The 13,955-nt window shown below is 33.0% G+C and overlaps 1 protein-coding gene and 1 long non-coding RNA gene across 4 annotated transcripts; both read left to right on the top strand.

Annotated features, from left to right (window-relative positions):
* The first annotated feature begins 7,586 nt into the window (after window positions 1–7,586).
* On the top strand, window positions 7,587–7,975 carry LOC135143511 (uncharacterized). Its single transcript, XR_010282814.1, has 3 exons — window positions 7,587–7,651; window positions 7,720–7,847; window positions 7,902–7,975. It is a non-coding gene; the product is annotated as an uncharacterized LOC135143511 (long non-coding RNA).
* Window positions 7,976–9,771: 1,796 nt separating this feature from the next.
* On the top strand, window positions 9,772–12,179 carry LOC135143500 (tyrosine-protein kinase HCK-like). Of its 3 annotated transcripts, XM_064075373.1 has the most exons (15): window positions 9,772–9,952; window positions 10,020–10,122; window positions 10,212–10,261; window positions 10,331–10,428; window positions 10,514–10,545; window positions 10,609–10,661; window positions 10,717–10,854; window positions 10,914–11,006; window positions 11,063–11,169; window positions 11,229–11,307; window positions 11,363–11,450; window positions 11,505–11,680; window positions 11,739–11,841; window positions 11,903–11,988; window positions 12,061–12,179. In XM_064075373.1, the coding sequence occupies exons 7-15, from the start codon at window positions 10,717–10,719 to the stop codon at window positions 12,160–12,162; spliced, it is 972 nt and encodes a 323-aa protein (XP_063931443.1). In that variant the 5' UTR covers window positions 9,772–9,952; window positions 10,020–10,122; window positions 10,212–10,261; window positions 10,331–10,428; window positions 10,514–10,545; window positions 10,609–10,661; the 3' UTR covers window positions 12,163–12,179. The 3 variants fall into 3 exon arrangements, with proteins under 3 accessions (XP_063931443.1, XP_063931442.1, XP_063931441.1); XM_064075372.1 differs by having other exon boundaries at window positions 10,315–10,428; window positions 10,514–10,661; XM_064075371.1 differs by having other exon boundaries at window positions 10,514–10,661.
* The last annotated feature ends 1,776 nt before the right edge of the window (window positions 12,180–13,955 follow it).

Below are 13,955 nucleotides of genomic sequence, written 5' to 3' on the forward strand. Positions count from 1 at the left end.
ACTATCAGAATCTTAAAAATTTTTTGGACAGGAGTCATTGCAAAGAGCAAATATTAAACGTACGATATTTCAGAAGTCAAATTATAATTTAGTTGTCATGAGGCCTAACGGTTTAGTTAAATGACGAAAATAGAAGACCCAGAAAACAAAATTTTATGGAGTTTACCTTTACACAATAATTTAGTATATACGAACATTTAAGACACAATTTAAAACACGATACAAAAAAACAATATACGGAAAACGCAAATAGAAAAACAAAAATAAACATAGATTACAAAAAACATATTGTATAATACGTTAAGTATAAAGTGCACAACTATAAAACACAAACACAGTATACTAACCCTTTAATTTTATCAGAAAAATGACCCGTAATTAATCCAATCAGAAACCCCATAAACGACCAATAAAAATACAAAAGAGAAATTAACTTTCAACACAAAAAATTTAATTTGACATAACTTATTAATTGGATACAAACTAAACAAAGTAAAATTTTACCTGGTTCAATTAAATATTTTGTACATACATGGAAGAGTATGTCGACCATTTGCAAAGGTAATAAATACAGACCAAACCTTGACAATAAAGGTATCCAAGGAAAAAGATCAGAATAAAATGCAAATGCTTCCACTGGTGTAACTCTCCAGAAAGTTTCTCTTGATCTTTTACTCTAAGAGGACGTATCCTCACACGTACTCGTTTTCAATATCAGTCGTTATCAATTCTCAACAAAGATATTTCATTTACTAAACAATTGAATTTACCTCGGTCTTTACTATTGGTCCTGTTACTTTTTTTAACTTGGAGTTTAAGAAGTTGATAATGGGTTGATCATACAAATATTAAACTTTAATGACACGCTTAAAATTCATGTAATCTTAAACTTGGCTCCTTTGAACTATTATAACTTAATCTAACACCTTTTTAAGGCGTAACTTACTTCCTTTATCGCACTTGTGTTTTATAATCCTAAGATGTTACTGCAAGTAGACATTGCTTTGAAAAGAAAAACAAACTTTTGTTACAAGTTTAATAGAAATTATGTTGGTGGCCATGACTTTAAAAAAAACCGCTTCACTTCGTTGACTAACGATCCTGAAATATGAAAGTTTTTGGTTTATGCGGACTTTAAGAAATACGAATCGAAATACAATTTTAGCTCGTAAACCTCTTAACACCTCAACGGAAAAGTTATTATCGTGCGACTGGTCCTTGCGAAACATCTCTCTTGAAGTACTAAGCGTATTGAACATTTAACGACCATCGCTCGCTTCACTATCCCTACTATTGGAAAAGCCCAAATGCGAGTTGAAGAGAAAATTTTCCAAATTTAAAATAAAATAGGTAGTAGGGTCATTGATCATTAAATTTCTTGTTAATAGGGTTATACAAATGCAAAGTCTTAAACTTAACAAACTTTCTTACCAACAATTACTTTCAAAATTAATTTGCTTATTTATTTAAGACAACAAAAGAGTTACCTCTACAAAGCTTAAATATTTCAATCTATAAATTTTTCTCAACAAATTAAGGTAACGCAGCTTGTACTATAACTGCATTTGGGGGGGTGGCCCAAGTCTCGCCACTAAAGAAATATGCTTTTGAAAACCTACAGAATTCGCTCAATACGTTTGGATAATTATCTAATATAACTTTACGAATATTAAACTTTTTAAGTTGAGTTTATATGTCTACGTTGACAAGAATTAACGTTGCTTTACTTTAACGAGCTTAGTGACTATATATACGAGGTATATCTTAAGGATACCCTTTTTTTGTCTTGCACCACTACCTGTAAGTTATGTAATAGGTAATAGCTTCGGGTTTTTTACACAACCCTTAATCTAATATTTTCGGTTAAAAACTATCGTTTTTATAACGTTTTAATAAATTTATTACTAGTCAAGTAATTACTCAAAAACGATTCAGACTTAAAAAAAGTTATGCCTTAATGTCAATTTCTCCGTAATGTTCAATATGCTTTTAACAGAGTTACAAGGTTGGTCCCACTGGATGTTGTCAAGCGTTAAATTTGTGTCATTAAGGTTTGTACAAATTGATAATTTAGACATTCTCTACTCCTTTGGAATTACACTTACCTTCCACAGGTTATCACGTATTTGATACGACCCCCTGCACCTTCTAAGGACAACCCAGCAGAATTTTATTATAAAAAATGTAAGCCGAAACAAATTTGTTCACAGTAAACTATATATGTAAACGTTAGTATGGTTATAATGTAAGTTATATTGATAAGTGATAAACGCAAGCAACTTGATAAAAGGTGCTCAATAACGAGAAAGTTTATTGGTGTCCTAAAACCAATTACTTTGTAAAATACAAAAAAAAGGCACTCTAATTTAATCGTAAATTAATACTGCTTTTAAAATCTTTAGGGCTTTGCCCTTAAAATAGTTGTGTTTAAGCCCTGGAGTGTTAAGGAAGTTAACTTCACTGAAACTTTCAACTGCATATACCTAGCCATATACCTTTGTGTAGCCCCTAATGCACTACGAATTGTTGCTAAACTATACTTTCAAACGTAATAAAAAATTAGTTGTGAGAAGTTCAGTATATATAACTAAGATTTAATAACCTATTTAACTATTTTATTTTATCAATATTTTATAAATTATGGATTACAGAATTTTTTTACTCTATTCACTTTACCCAACAATATTAACTAGCAAGACAATATTTAAACAAGCTACGATTTTTTTACACTATGAGGCCAGGCGCTCCAGCTCTTAACAAACCTTAAAAATTGTTATATAATAGGCTCTCGAGAGCTAAAGTGAATAGATGTTTAGCAGGTGCCTCCACGACCTTCTTTACCAATAAGTAATAGCTGTACATTCTTATTAAAAAATAATTGTTCTATTAGATAAGTTAATTTTTAGCTAGTTTATTATAGTCTGCCAAATTACTAAAACTTATTTTGGCTACTAATCAATATATATTGATCTTTCAATAACCGAAGTTCGCAAATTTTTCTATAGTATATACCGTCTTAAGCGACGTATACTTAAAGCCGAGATAAGGCTAAAAAGACAAAATTTGAATTCTTTATGGTAAAAATAGGTGTAAAAATAATTATAACAAAAAAATGCGGTCACTTAGGAAGACGTGCTCCATATATCTCAAATTCCTCTCCTTTAGTAAGCAGTGCGATTTGACTCTCTAGTTTTTTAGTTTCGGGGGTAGAACTTTTACTTTTAACAGTCTGTATATTATAAAGAACTTTAAAACACTATAAACAAATTATAAAGAGGGTGCACTACTTATGGTCGAAAATTTACACCTTAATTTTTTGGATTTCTATTAAAAAAAATTTGGTAACAGGGTCCACACTCCCCGAAACATAACGGTAGAACGACTTTTGATTGCAAAAGAGATCAACCTTTGCTTTAGCTATTCCCCGGCTTAGAGTGGTCAAAGAAAAAACAGACATTACAAGGACAATCGAAGGCAAGACTCTTTAAAAGAAGTGCGGTGCTGTTAGGGTTCCATACCTTAGTGAATAAATACTGTCCTCTTGAGGGGGCATACTCCTTTAGGGGTGGTGAAAATCTAACAAATACAGCGCTATAGGCTCCGGCATCCCCCTACTACTTTATTCATAATCTCAAACCTTTCAAAATGACCCCAAATAAATGTTACAAGGTTTTTCCACTATATTAGAGGCTATCTTAATCGTCCCAATGACAATACCTTAGAGGAGTCAATAAATTTGTTAAGGGAGACCTGTAAGTTATAAAACTACATGAACTAATTAACCATGCGCGTAGTACATTTAAACGTAAATCAGTTTATAATTGTTTCGTGTTATGAGGCATTAAGCATATAAATAGAGCTGCCATTGTTTAAACCCATGGTTCTATATTTATTGTTTGACAACTAACCGCTTTGAAAAAATATGCTAGCAATATATGCCCTTGAGTGAAGGGCATTTGGTGTTCAGGTGTTAGTTACAGACTATCTGATCTAACCCAACAATAAAAATTATTTTGTTTGACAGGGAGTTGCATACGTAACCACTAAACCAGAAAATTGCGCGTTGGCGCCGAGAGGAATCGAACCCACGGCCTTGAGATTGTGCGACAACGCTCTGACCGTAGTTACGGTGACAACTCGCATTTTCGGTCGATCAATTACGTATACAACTTTCGTTAACTTTATGCAAATTTAAACAGTCGGGAAGGTGAAAGCATCTCGGCCAATAAAAAATTGCAACAGTTAATCTAGTACGAACTATACCATCTATTTTTTATAATTAAAATAGTATTTGAAGCAAACCATGATGATGCTGGTACTAGGTTTTAAGTTAAATTTAGCCTAATTTTATATATTCTCTTTGGGCATACCTAGTAAAGATATGTGTTAAAAAAAAAGTAACCTATTCTTCTTCTTCTTTGTTAATTTTCATTTCTCTTATTTTGTTTGTTTTCTAGCAATTTTAAAGATTACTAGCTTTTTCGTTTTAGTTTTGACTGTTGTTAAGAACTGTAGACAAGTACAAACAGCTATGACACGAAGGGCAGAAAGTAGACGAAAACCCCTTATTTTTAACGTTTTTCTTTGACATGTATGTATGGCCCATCATTGCATTAATCAGAAATTTTAAAGATTTAGTAAATTCTTTCTATTTAAGCTTCCTTAAAGAATCCTCAAAACACTTTTACAACCAGCTGCAGTAATTATTTTTAAAGGTGCCAATACAATTATTAAGTAGTAAGTAGGTTTCCTATGCATCTTGTTTATCCTTTTTATAAGGTAATAAAATTTTAGTATCAGGAAAAAAGTTAATTACATATTTTTCGAGAGCAATGTACAACATTTAGTCGTTGGCAAAGTAGAAATATTCTAAAGCTTTTTATGTTCATTAGTGAAATAACACCAGCCCTGCCCTTCATGTCATGTATAATTGAGTAGCTAACATTCAAGCATACTTTGTTTTTGTGTATCCCCTCTATTAGTGGAAGTCTTAAGCATCTTAGTCCCTTTTAGGTGTCACAAGACCTTCTTGGCTGCTGTCCAGTATTTTTTATAATTTAAAAGCTTTAATAGCATAGCCGCGTCAGATTTTTTACTATTCGCTAGATTTCGTAAAGAAACTACTAATTTTTTGTTCGGGCAGTTGTAATTCACCACATTATTGTTTTTAGTGGAAGATTTCCTCAATTCAAAACTATTCAAAATATTATATTATTTTCTTGTTCTTGTCCTTAAAATTTAAATAAGTTATTAGAAAGTATTTTAACTTCTGACTCTACTGAGGAGTAGAAGGATCTGTATTGGACTCGGGTCCCCGCTATAAAAACCACCTTCATGAGAGATGGCACCCAATAAACTCAAGACCTCCCGAAGACAACGACCAGCATTGCCGCTAGCTAAGCCCCCTAACTTTCAGCTCTTAGCCTAGGGCAAGGTAAATATAAAAACAGTACTACTTTAACTTTAAACACAAGTACAAAAGGAAACATTCAATATATTGCAATTTATATATCTTTTAAAATAGTAATAATTTAATGAAAGGTTATAGCGTATGTATCACAAGATATCAAAAAGCAAAGTTTAGAACAATACACAAATCCATAACGCAAACAATGAAATTTTATTAAAAAAGTATCCTTAAAATGACCAATCAAAAAGTAGACAGTTAGTCAATCATGTTATTTTTTCTCTTTATTAATGTTACAAAAAAAAATTCAGCTGAGTAAAATTAAACTAAATTAAGTAAAGTAAGAGCTGTCTAGTTTTTGCTTCATTTTATAGTACGAAGCTAAAAATGAAATATTTTAATTTTAATCTTCGTGACATACCAATAAAAGAATTTCTTTATACAAAAATGGAAATAATTTTTTAGCCTTTAGTAAAAATTCGTTTTTTACATTGATTGTTGGCGGCTTAAGAACTATTATATGTATGATTACGGTAAAATTAATATTAATGAACTCTACATTAAATTTCCCTGTAATATAGTACGCACTATATTACTTTGCTTCATTGTTCACGATATAGTAGTTTCTAAAGTTTTAGGCCTATAAAATCAACAACAGTAAAACGTTTTTATGACCTATGCGGTTAGCTTTCAAACAAAATGCGATCACGTACTTTATTTTTAAAGTGGCACTAGTAAACATGTATTATACTCCAATTTATACAAAATTTAACGGTAATATTTAGTCAACAACTTCTTATTAATGATACAACTAGATTTAAGTAGTGTAAGAAGGGATAACGGCAGTTTTAATCAAGAGCTTTCCATACAATTTCAGCATTTCTTTAAGTTTCACGCTTAGAGTGAATTTTTTTAGGACTGCAAAACTTAGTTAGCACTTTTAATTTTAAGTTTTAAGTATATTATAACTTTGGTGATGGTGTCTTTGAAAAGTTAAGAACGATATAAAATTTTTAGACAAATTACTACTAAGACTGTTATTGCCCCACCCTTTTCCAAAGCTTAGAACCACGTGCGTAGAGAACTGCTGCGAGGCAATGGTAGGTATCGGCAAGTAGCTCAAGTGAGGAAACGGGTTAAATACGTAAAACCATCATATCAAGATCGAGAGATGTCGTCATAGCTCAGCGATAACGAGCGTTGACGGGCGTGCTCAAGGTCGTGGGTTCGATTTCCACCGCCGCGACTCTCTTTTTCGGTCTTTGATGGTCGCGTATTTAACCTCGTCCTCATGAATTCTAATTATGATGGCAGCTCTGGCTGCCGCATGATGGTTTTACCTATTTAACCTGTTAGGACAGTGAAGATAGCGATCTTCTTTACGAAACTTGCCATCATTAGGGGACGTATATTAGCAACTGCTTGGGGACTGGTAATGTTAAAATTATAATTAAAAACTATATTAATTATTAAAAATTAATTGTACAGAGTGGTAAAGTTGCTTATTTCCCGTAATTTTTTTTACGAAACCCAGAATACGCTTATTGGTTTATAAATAGGGTAGGTAAACATACTTTTATAACTGTACACTGAAGCTTTGAACCATTAACGAATACTACATTTTCTGTCATGCCGCTTAGTACCTTTGTAAATGCTTTAGCTACTAAGGAACATTACGATAAGAGTTATTACTTTGAAACAAAAAGGGATTTACTAAGCCCTATTTGCCCTTATATCTTAAGTTTTACGCTTTTTAAAGTTAGCAATATTTATTAAATAGTCGTTAATTTTAAACGAGTTGTTAGTTTTATTCACTTGTTGTACTATATTGTAGTTCAATTTTTTTTTATTGATTGAAGGTTGCTTTACTTGAAGGTTTACTCAGTTTGAAAAAAAAAAAAGTAAATAAATTACCGAAAAGTTTTGTTTATGGAATAGGGCGTGAGTTAAGTTATCAAGTACTTACTTTATACCTTCTTTTTTAAACTATTTTGTGCTTAAAGTCTTTGACTTTCTTTTTCTTTAAATATATTTATTGTTCAGTTTAATAAAGTACTACTAGTTAGGTAAACTTATAACCTGCTATCTCTTTCTTTTATAACTTCTCACCTATATTGTAAACCATTTATTTTGTATGTTCGCAATTCTTTTACAAAATATTTTTGTGAAAGTTTACGAAAGTTTTCCTACAGTTGGCTTCCCTTAATTGTTTTTCAAAAAGGATATGTAGTAAACTTATGAAAGGTTCTTTTTTATTATCTTCGTTATATGCATATTACTGACACCGTTAACTTGTAACCATATTTTATTAGACGTATCTAGATCGGCTGTTCGCAAGTACGTGAGGACGCAGAGTAAATTGAAAACTGCCTTGTATATGTGCAGCACTACGCCACTGGCAATTTTGTTAGCAACGTTGTCCATTTGGTTCGTCGAGGAGGTTTGCTCGAAAAAACCATCCTTATTTTATTAACTTATTTTAATTTAACTGCAGGCTTTTTTATTTTGTTATTGCTTTCCTCTGTCAGATTTTTTTTTTATTGTTGATATTACTGGTGATCGTCCCGCGAATATTAACTTAAAAATAAAAAATAAAGTAATTCTTTATAATTATTTTTATGTATTCTTGTTTTTTATTAATAAGTGTTGAATAATAGTTATTATATGTACTCCTATTAAAGTTTACTAATTCTATGTTATTATATTTAGCATAAGATTTTATAATAGAGCATTTCTGCATATAACGAACTTTAGTTGTTATTTTTTACCTGCACTTCATATTTTTAAGTATTCGGAGTTATAATTTTCAAATATTATTCTCGTTATATTTTATTTATCTTGAAAATATTAATAACTATGCCGTAGACCATTTTATGTATTGCTTTTATTTTTTTGGAAGGGTATTCAAACCTTCTTTGAAAGATCAAAAATTAAATTACTTCAGGCGATTCTCACAATTGCAACTGGTTATTTTCTTTATTATATATAGTTTTTTAGCTTTTACTTTCAAATTTTTTAAGTCTTCTTTATTTCAATTTCAAATTTATTATAATAAATAAGGAAAATAAACCAGATAGAAAGCATTACAAAGCAAATATTGTATATACTTATTGCTTATAAGAAAACATTTATACTTAAATTTTTAAATAGTATTAATTTACTTTTACGTTTACTTCTATTTTTTTTATGCAGGGACTTTTTTTTCTTCACTGGGAACGTTAATCAAGCCGGGGATTGGCACGTTAGTTGGCTCTCTGTTCGGATATGTTTTGTTTGAAATTTAAACGTGAATTATCGAGCAATTTATCTTTAAAATTAAAATATACATTGTTGCTCTCACTAAATTAACCCATCAAGTGGTTATCCATGCGTTAAGCAGAAATCTTTTATTTAAACACGTACTGACAATCTCCTGTCTATGTTACTCATAATTACTTATATTGTAGCGAAGTGTACGCGACTTTACTGTGTAAATATCCAGCTTTGTCTCTGAAGACTACGTTTTTATGTTAATTTAGTAGTTAAAAGCTTCAACATAAATTAATAAATGGCAATAAGTGGGAATAATATTATACCAAAAAATTTAATAATACTTAATGCACCACAAATAAATAAGGAACGTGTTAACAAATTTACATTGAAAACATATATTTACAATATCCTATAGGCGAAGAGGAGCCAAAAATACGATTGTACAAGAAAAATGTTGGGAGGGTGGGGGAGGTTTGTCATCCCTTGGGGGATCTAAGACTGCTTAATCTGTATTCCACCAGCAGCATGGTTGATTGAAGGCGAGAGCCCGCCAGTGCACGCTCTTCATAGGGCTATCATAACTTTCCTGAAGGGCTGAAAAAGCGGGAGACATAGTCCCGGACTCCCTCCGTTCCACCTAATATGGTGGAAAACCGCCAAAAAAACCACTACCGGGAATGACAGCCCTAGGCACTCGAGGCCACCTGGAGACACCGGCCAGCATCACTGCCAGCCAGGTCTCCCCGGCTATGAGCCCCTCACCAAAGAGAGGAGCCCCTAAAAAGAGGGATTTATTTTTTACAGAAATATTTAAAGCACGGAGTAAATAATGATTCGAACCGAAGTTATATCGCTTATATGCACGGCGTGTGGGAATTACAGTTGTTGTCAGAAGATCTTTAGGACTAAAACTGGCCACAACATTAGAAATTGTGGCAAGGATTTTAACCTTAAAAAAAAAACTAAATCGCACTAAACCCAACTTCCAAAATTGAGTATTGCGGAAATTTTTTTATAAACTTACGATGTAAAATGATTTAGCTAAATGTGGTTTATTTTAAATCAAGCATTCTCAACCAATAAAATGTTTTTTAGGGGATGTTTCTGTATAGTTTATGGCTTGCTGTTAGATCGCGGTAGCACATTGGTTGATACTACCAGATTGAGATTAAATATTGCTAAATATAGTTATAAAAAAAGGTGGTAGAGCAAACTTTAACAAGTTTAGTCGTATTTACTAATTATTTTAAGGAAAAGACCTACATCATATGAAACTACTGCCCAAGTTATTTGGTTAGCTAAACTGTAGTAGCTTTAAATTTTAAGTATATCCCTTACAGTTATATATACATTATCCTAGTTAAAAAAGAATTTTCGGCAAAGAACTCCGAACAAATTAACAACTTACCGGTGGACTTTAATTCTGACGGTCTAGTTTTTTTGGAATCTGATCATGGGGATGGGTTAAACTTTTTTTTTTTCAGTACAAAAATATAGCTGTGTTCTCCAAAAAACTAATTTGATAATTATAAACATATTTTTTCTACTTAAGCTTGTTATTCTCGCAAGATGGAATTTCAAGTCGTACTCTCTCTGTTACTGGTAAAATATTTTTCTGTACTTTTACAGCTCTAATTGTTACGTCTGTCATTTAGTAAATACTTTACTTAGACGACCAAAAAAACGTTATTGAGTGTTTCCATGGTAATATAACTCGTCCAGAAGCCGAAAGGTTACTGTTAGTGCTAGGAAAAAGTGGTGCCTACTTGGTATAATATTTTTAAAAATTAATATTAGATTTATATTTTATGAAGAGAATATACCTATGCTATATCTTTCTAATAATAAATTTAGTTGAGAAAGAGCTCTCGCCATACGCTTATCTTGTCAGTTAAAGGCACCAAGCTTTTTTATGTATAACTGAAAAATTAAATGATCTTGTGCGCCAGACGAGTTTGACTCTGTGAAGCACTACGTGATAAAAGATTCTGAGCGTAACTCGGTAATAATAAATTCAATAAAAAACTTCAAACCCTTCATCAACTTTCTTTAAATAGATGTATATTATAAAAGGGGAGTATTTCAAAAATATTAACGAGTTGCTGCTGCACTACCGCGAAAGTCAAGGGGTGCTATGCTGTAGGTTAACCTTGGCGTGCCCAAGCGACCTTGTGCCTTTCAATGTAAAAAGAAAAGTTAAGACCATTTTCTTTTCTCTACCTTCGTAGTAACAATTCTTTTTACACATGCACAGTACGAAGTAGCGCGCAGCTTAATATTTGTCGAAAAGGAGTTGGGAGTGGGACAATTTGGCACAACTTACCTAAGCACCTACAAGAGACAAAAGGTTTTGTAGATCTTTATAATAAGCTGGTGGTACTACAAATTTTTAATGTTTCCAAGGTGTTTATTAAAGCTCTTAAGCCAAATACTCTTCCTCCGCACTTATTTTTTATTGAAGTATTGTTTTTGGTGAAACTTGATCATCCCAATATTATAAAAGTTAAGTGGTAAAGAAGCTATTAATTTCTTAATTTAGCTAAATTAAACTTAAACTTTATGTTTACAGCATCTGTACCGACGAATTTCCGCTTTTAATAGCTTTAGACTACTGCCCCGAAGGGAATCTCCGTGAACATCTAAAGCGGGTAACTTAAGTGGAGAATTCCGCCACTTGCCAACGAAGTTAACTCTCCAATATAGAAAACTGGGAATAATCAGTTGACTTGGAAAGAAAAAGTCAAAATAGCCCGTCAATGCGCCTCCGGGATGCAGTACGTCGAGCAGAAGAGTAAAGAAAGACAAAAAACGTCTTCGCTGTTGGCTTGATAATATAGTCTTATAGAAATACTGCACAGATCTCTTCAGGCAAAGAACGTCTTTTTGACTAAAGGTGGGCAGTGCGTCATCAGCGGTTTTGATCTTGCGTGTCTCCTCGGTGAACCACAGTCCTTCCATGATATGATGCTGCAGGGGTTTAGACACCACAACCTCGTTTCTCGGAAACATATGGCCCCCGAGGTTTGTTTCTGCACTCCAACTTGTTGCCGCACCACAAACATGTCTACCTTCATGATAGCTTCTAAAAGACAGCGAAAAGCACATATCCTTAAAGTCGGACATTTGGTCTTTTGGTGTACTTTGCATGGAAATTGCCCTTGACGGAGGAGACCTATACGACGGTTTATTTACAATGATACTGTTTGGTGATAGCATAGATAAGTTAGAGGTTTTATAATGAAGACCTGGGAGATGAAGATCTTTTAAGAGCGCTGCTGGCTGGATTTCGTTTACCGTCACCAGAAAGCTGCCCCTGCTCATACACTCAGGCAACTTATATGATATCTTTCTATATTTAAAGCCTATCATCCTACTTATTATTGCGGACCGGCACGGCCCAGATGATGCATGATTGCTGGGAGCTGGACCCTGAAAAACGCCCCGCTTTTAATAAGTTAACAGAGCTTTTAAAACAAATTGAACAAGAAGTGGCAAAGTGTTGAGATCTTATAATATTTAAAGATGGTTTTTTTTGAGCAATAAGGCTTATTTTTATATTCTATATACTCTATAAGGCCACTTGTTCTGTAACTTTAGCAGAGGTTACCACTTTGGTATTATTAAACATATATATATATAAGAAGGAGTTAAGCAAAGAGCGGGACATTTCAGGCTTTCGGTATTCGAGTTAGCGGTAATTTGGTTGTACTTAAAACTGCGAGCAACTCTTTCACGATAAATTTTACCATGATCCTCTAATATCGCAAAAAAAAGCTGTTAATAAAATTTTATTTATTTGCGTGGAACTCATGTTATATTGTGGGGCTCCGGTTTTGATTGGGGTTTTAGTCAAAATAGATACGGAAGGGTTGTTTTCAAGTGAAGCATCCACCAAAGGGCTGCCCTTCGCTCACTAGAAACCACAGAGGTACCGTAACTTATCTGGTTTATGTTGACTGGAACCAATATTCTTAATAGAGCACTAAATTGAGCAAACCATTTCGTTTAATTTTTTTTAATTAAAAAAAAAGTTATTAAAAAAATTTAGTCTTAGTGTTATATGCTTTATCTTGCTTGGATTATCTACGTTCTTTACTTACGTGGGTACCGTTTAAGAAATAAGTTTACCTTAAAAATATAAATATTAAACAGTAATTAGATCTGTCCTTTTATCCCTCTACTGTGTTTTTAGCAAAGTGCGGAGAACAAGAAAATTTTTTGACCCTTTGTTGTGGGGTACTTGTTTTTATTAATAATTTGGGCATTATGGGGTCACCCTTAATAAAATAATTCTCTTCATTTGCCCGAAAAAAAAATTCCTTTAAAGTTTCGCTTGATCAGTCTAGGTTAGCAGCGCCGGCGGTGCCAGCACACGTATGTATTAATAGTTTTGTTCTTTGCCGCCTTGATTGTGGCCCCTTCCTGCTTTATCTAAACCACTGGAGTTGCTTGTACAGTGGTGAGAAACATTTAACTACAGGCACTCGGCCCACACGAAGACAATGAGCAAGGGTATAATGACAAAGGGGAGTTACTTATTTATCGTTTTGACATACCTACAGTCGTTATATTAGCTATAACTTAAACTGCTTAATTTAAACCATTCCATTACGGCGAGGGTTAAGGAGGGTAGCCCTCCTTTACAGATTAATTCTCTCGGGTCATCTATTGTAACATGAAGACAGCTTATCTTTGCGATTTTATGCAGTTGCCACATTCCGCTCCCCCCCTTCAATAAAATATTATAATCATGTAATAAACGTCCTTAAGACTTTTCGATACTCAGTTTTCTTTGATAGACCCAATAAATGTTTAGGTCGTTTATATTATAAAAATGTGCGAGAGTATAGCTTAAGGCGTTACTAAATTGTTGGGGTGTTTTCGTATGTTCTTCAGCCATCCGTTTAGGGTAAAGCGAAAGAGGTTCAATCTCCCATACAAGATATAATTGGAATTTCGCATAAACCAAGGTGCACCTGTGAACACTCTAAAGAGATTGTATTAAAGAACTTAAGTTTGTTCATATGCAAAGTCGAGCGGTAGGGCCATGAGACAGCTGCGTAACTAATATTGGGCCTAATAATAGCTTTCTATATAAGGAGTTTATTTTAAGAATCGAAATACTTCTTTTGCAGATAAGAGGGTGTAAAGCAGAAGTTATATTAATTTAACAATACAATTAATATGACGCTTCCAGTTAAGTCTAGACTCAATATCAACGCCAAGTTATTTACTTGATTCCAGCTTTAATTTTTCCCCTTTTTCTTTTTTTTCAATTGATCACTCGCATGGCTTT

Source organism: Zophobas morio, unplaced genomic scaffold, assembly GCF_036711695.1.
Source record: "Zophobas morio isolate AGI-343-1 ecotype UQ-CSIRO unplaced genomic scaffold, CSIRO_AGI_Zmor_V1 ptg000062l, whole genome shotgun sequence".
Classification (NCBI taxonomy): domain Eukaryota; kingdom Metazoa; phylum Arthropoda; class Insecta; order Coleoptera; family Tenebrionidae; genus Zophobas; species Zophobas morio.

What these genes read in the sequence shown, in the direction of transcription:
- LOC135143500 (XM_064075372.1), top strand. Translation starts at nt 10,717, where the DNA reads ATGTATATTATAAAAGGGGAGTATTTCAAAAATATTAACGAGTTGCTG. An exon ending in TCCGTGAACATCTAAAGCGG is followed by an intron (nt 11,308 to 11,362) that starts GTAACTTAAGTG and finishes TCTCCAATATAG; the next exon opens with AAAACTGGGAATAATCAGTT. An exon ending in CGGAGGAGACCTATACGACG is followed by an intron (nt 11,842 to 11,902) that starts GTTTATTTACAA and finishes TTTATAATGAAG; the next exon opens with ACCTGGGAGATGAAGATCTT.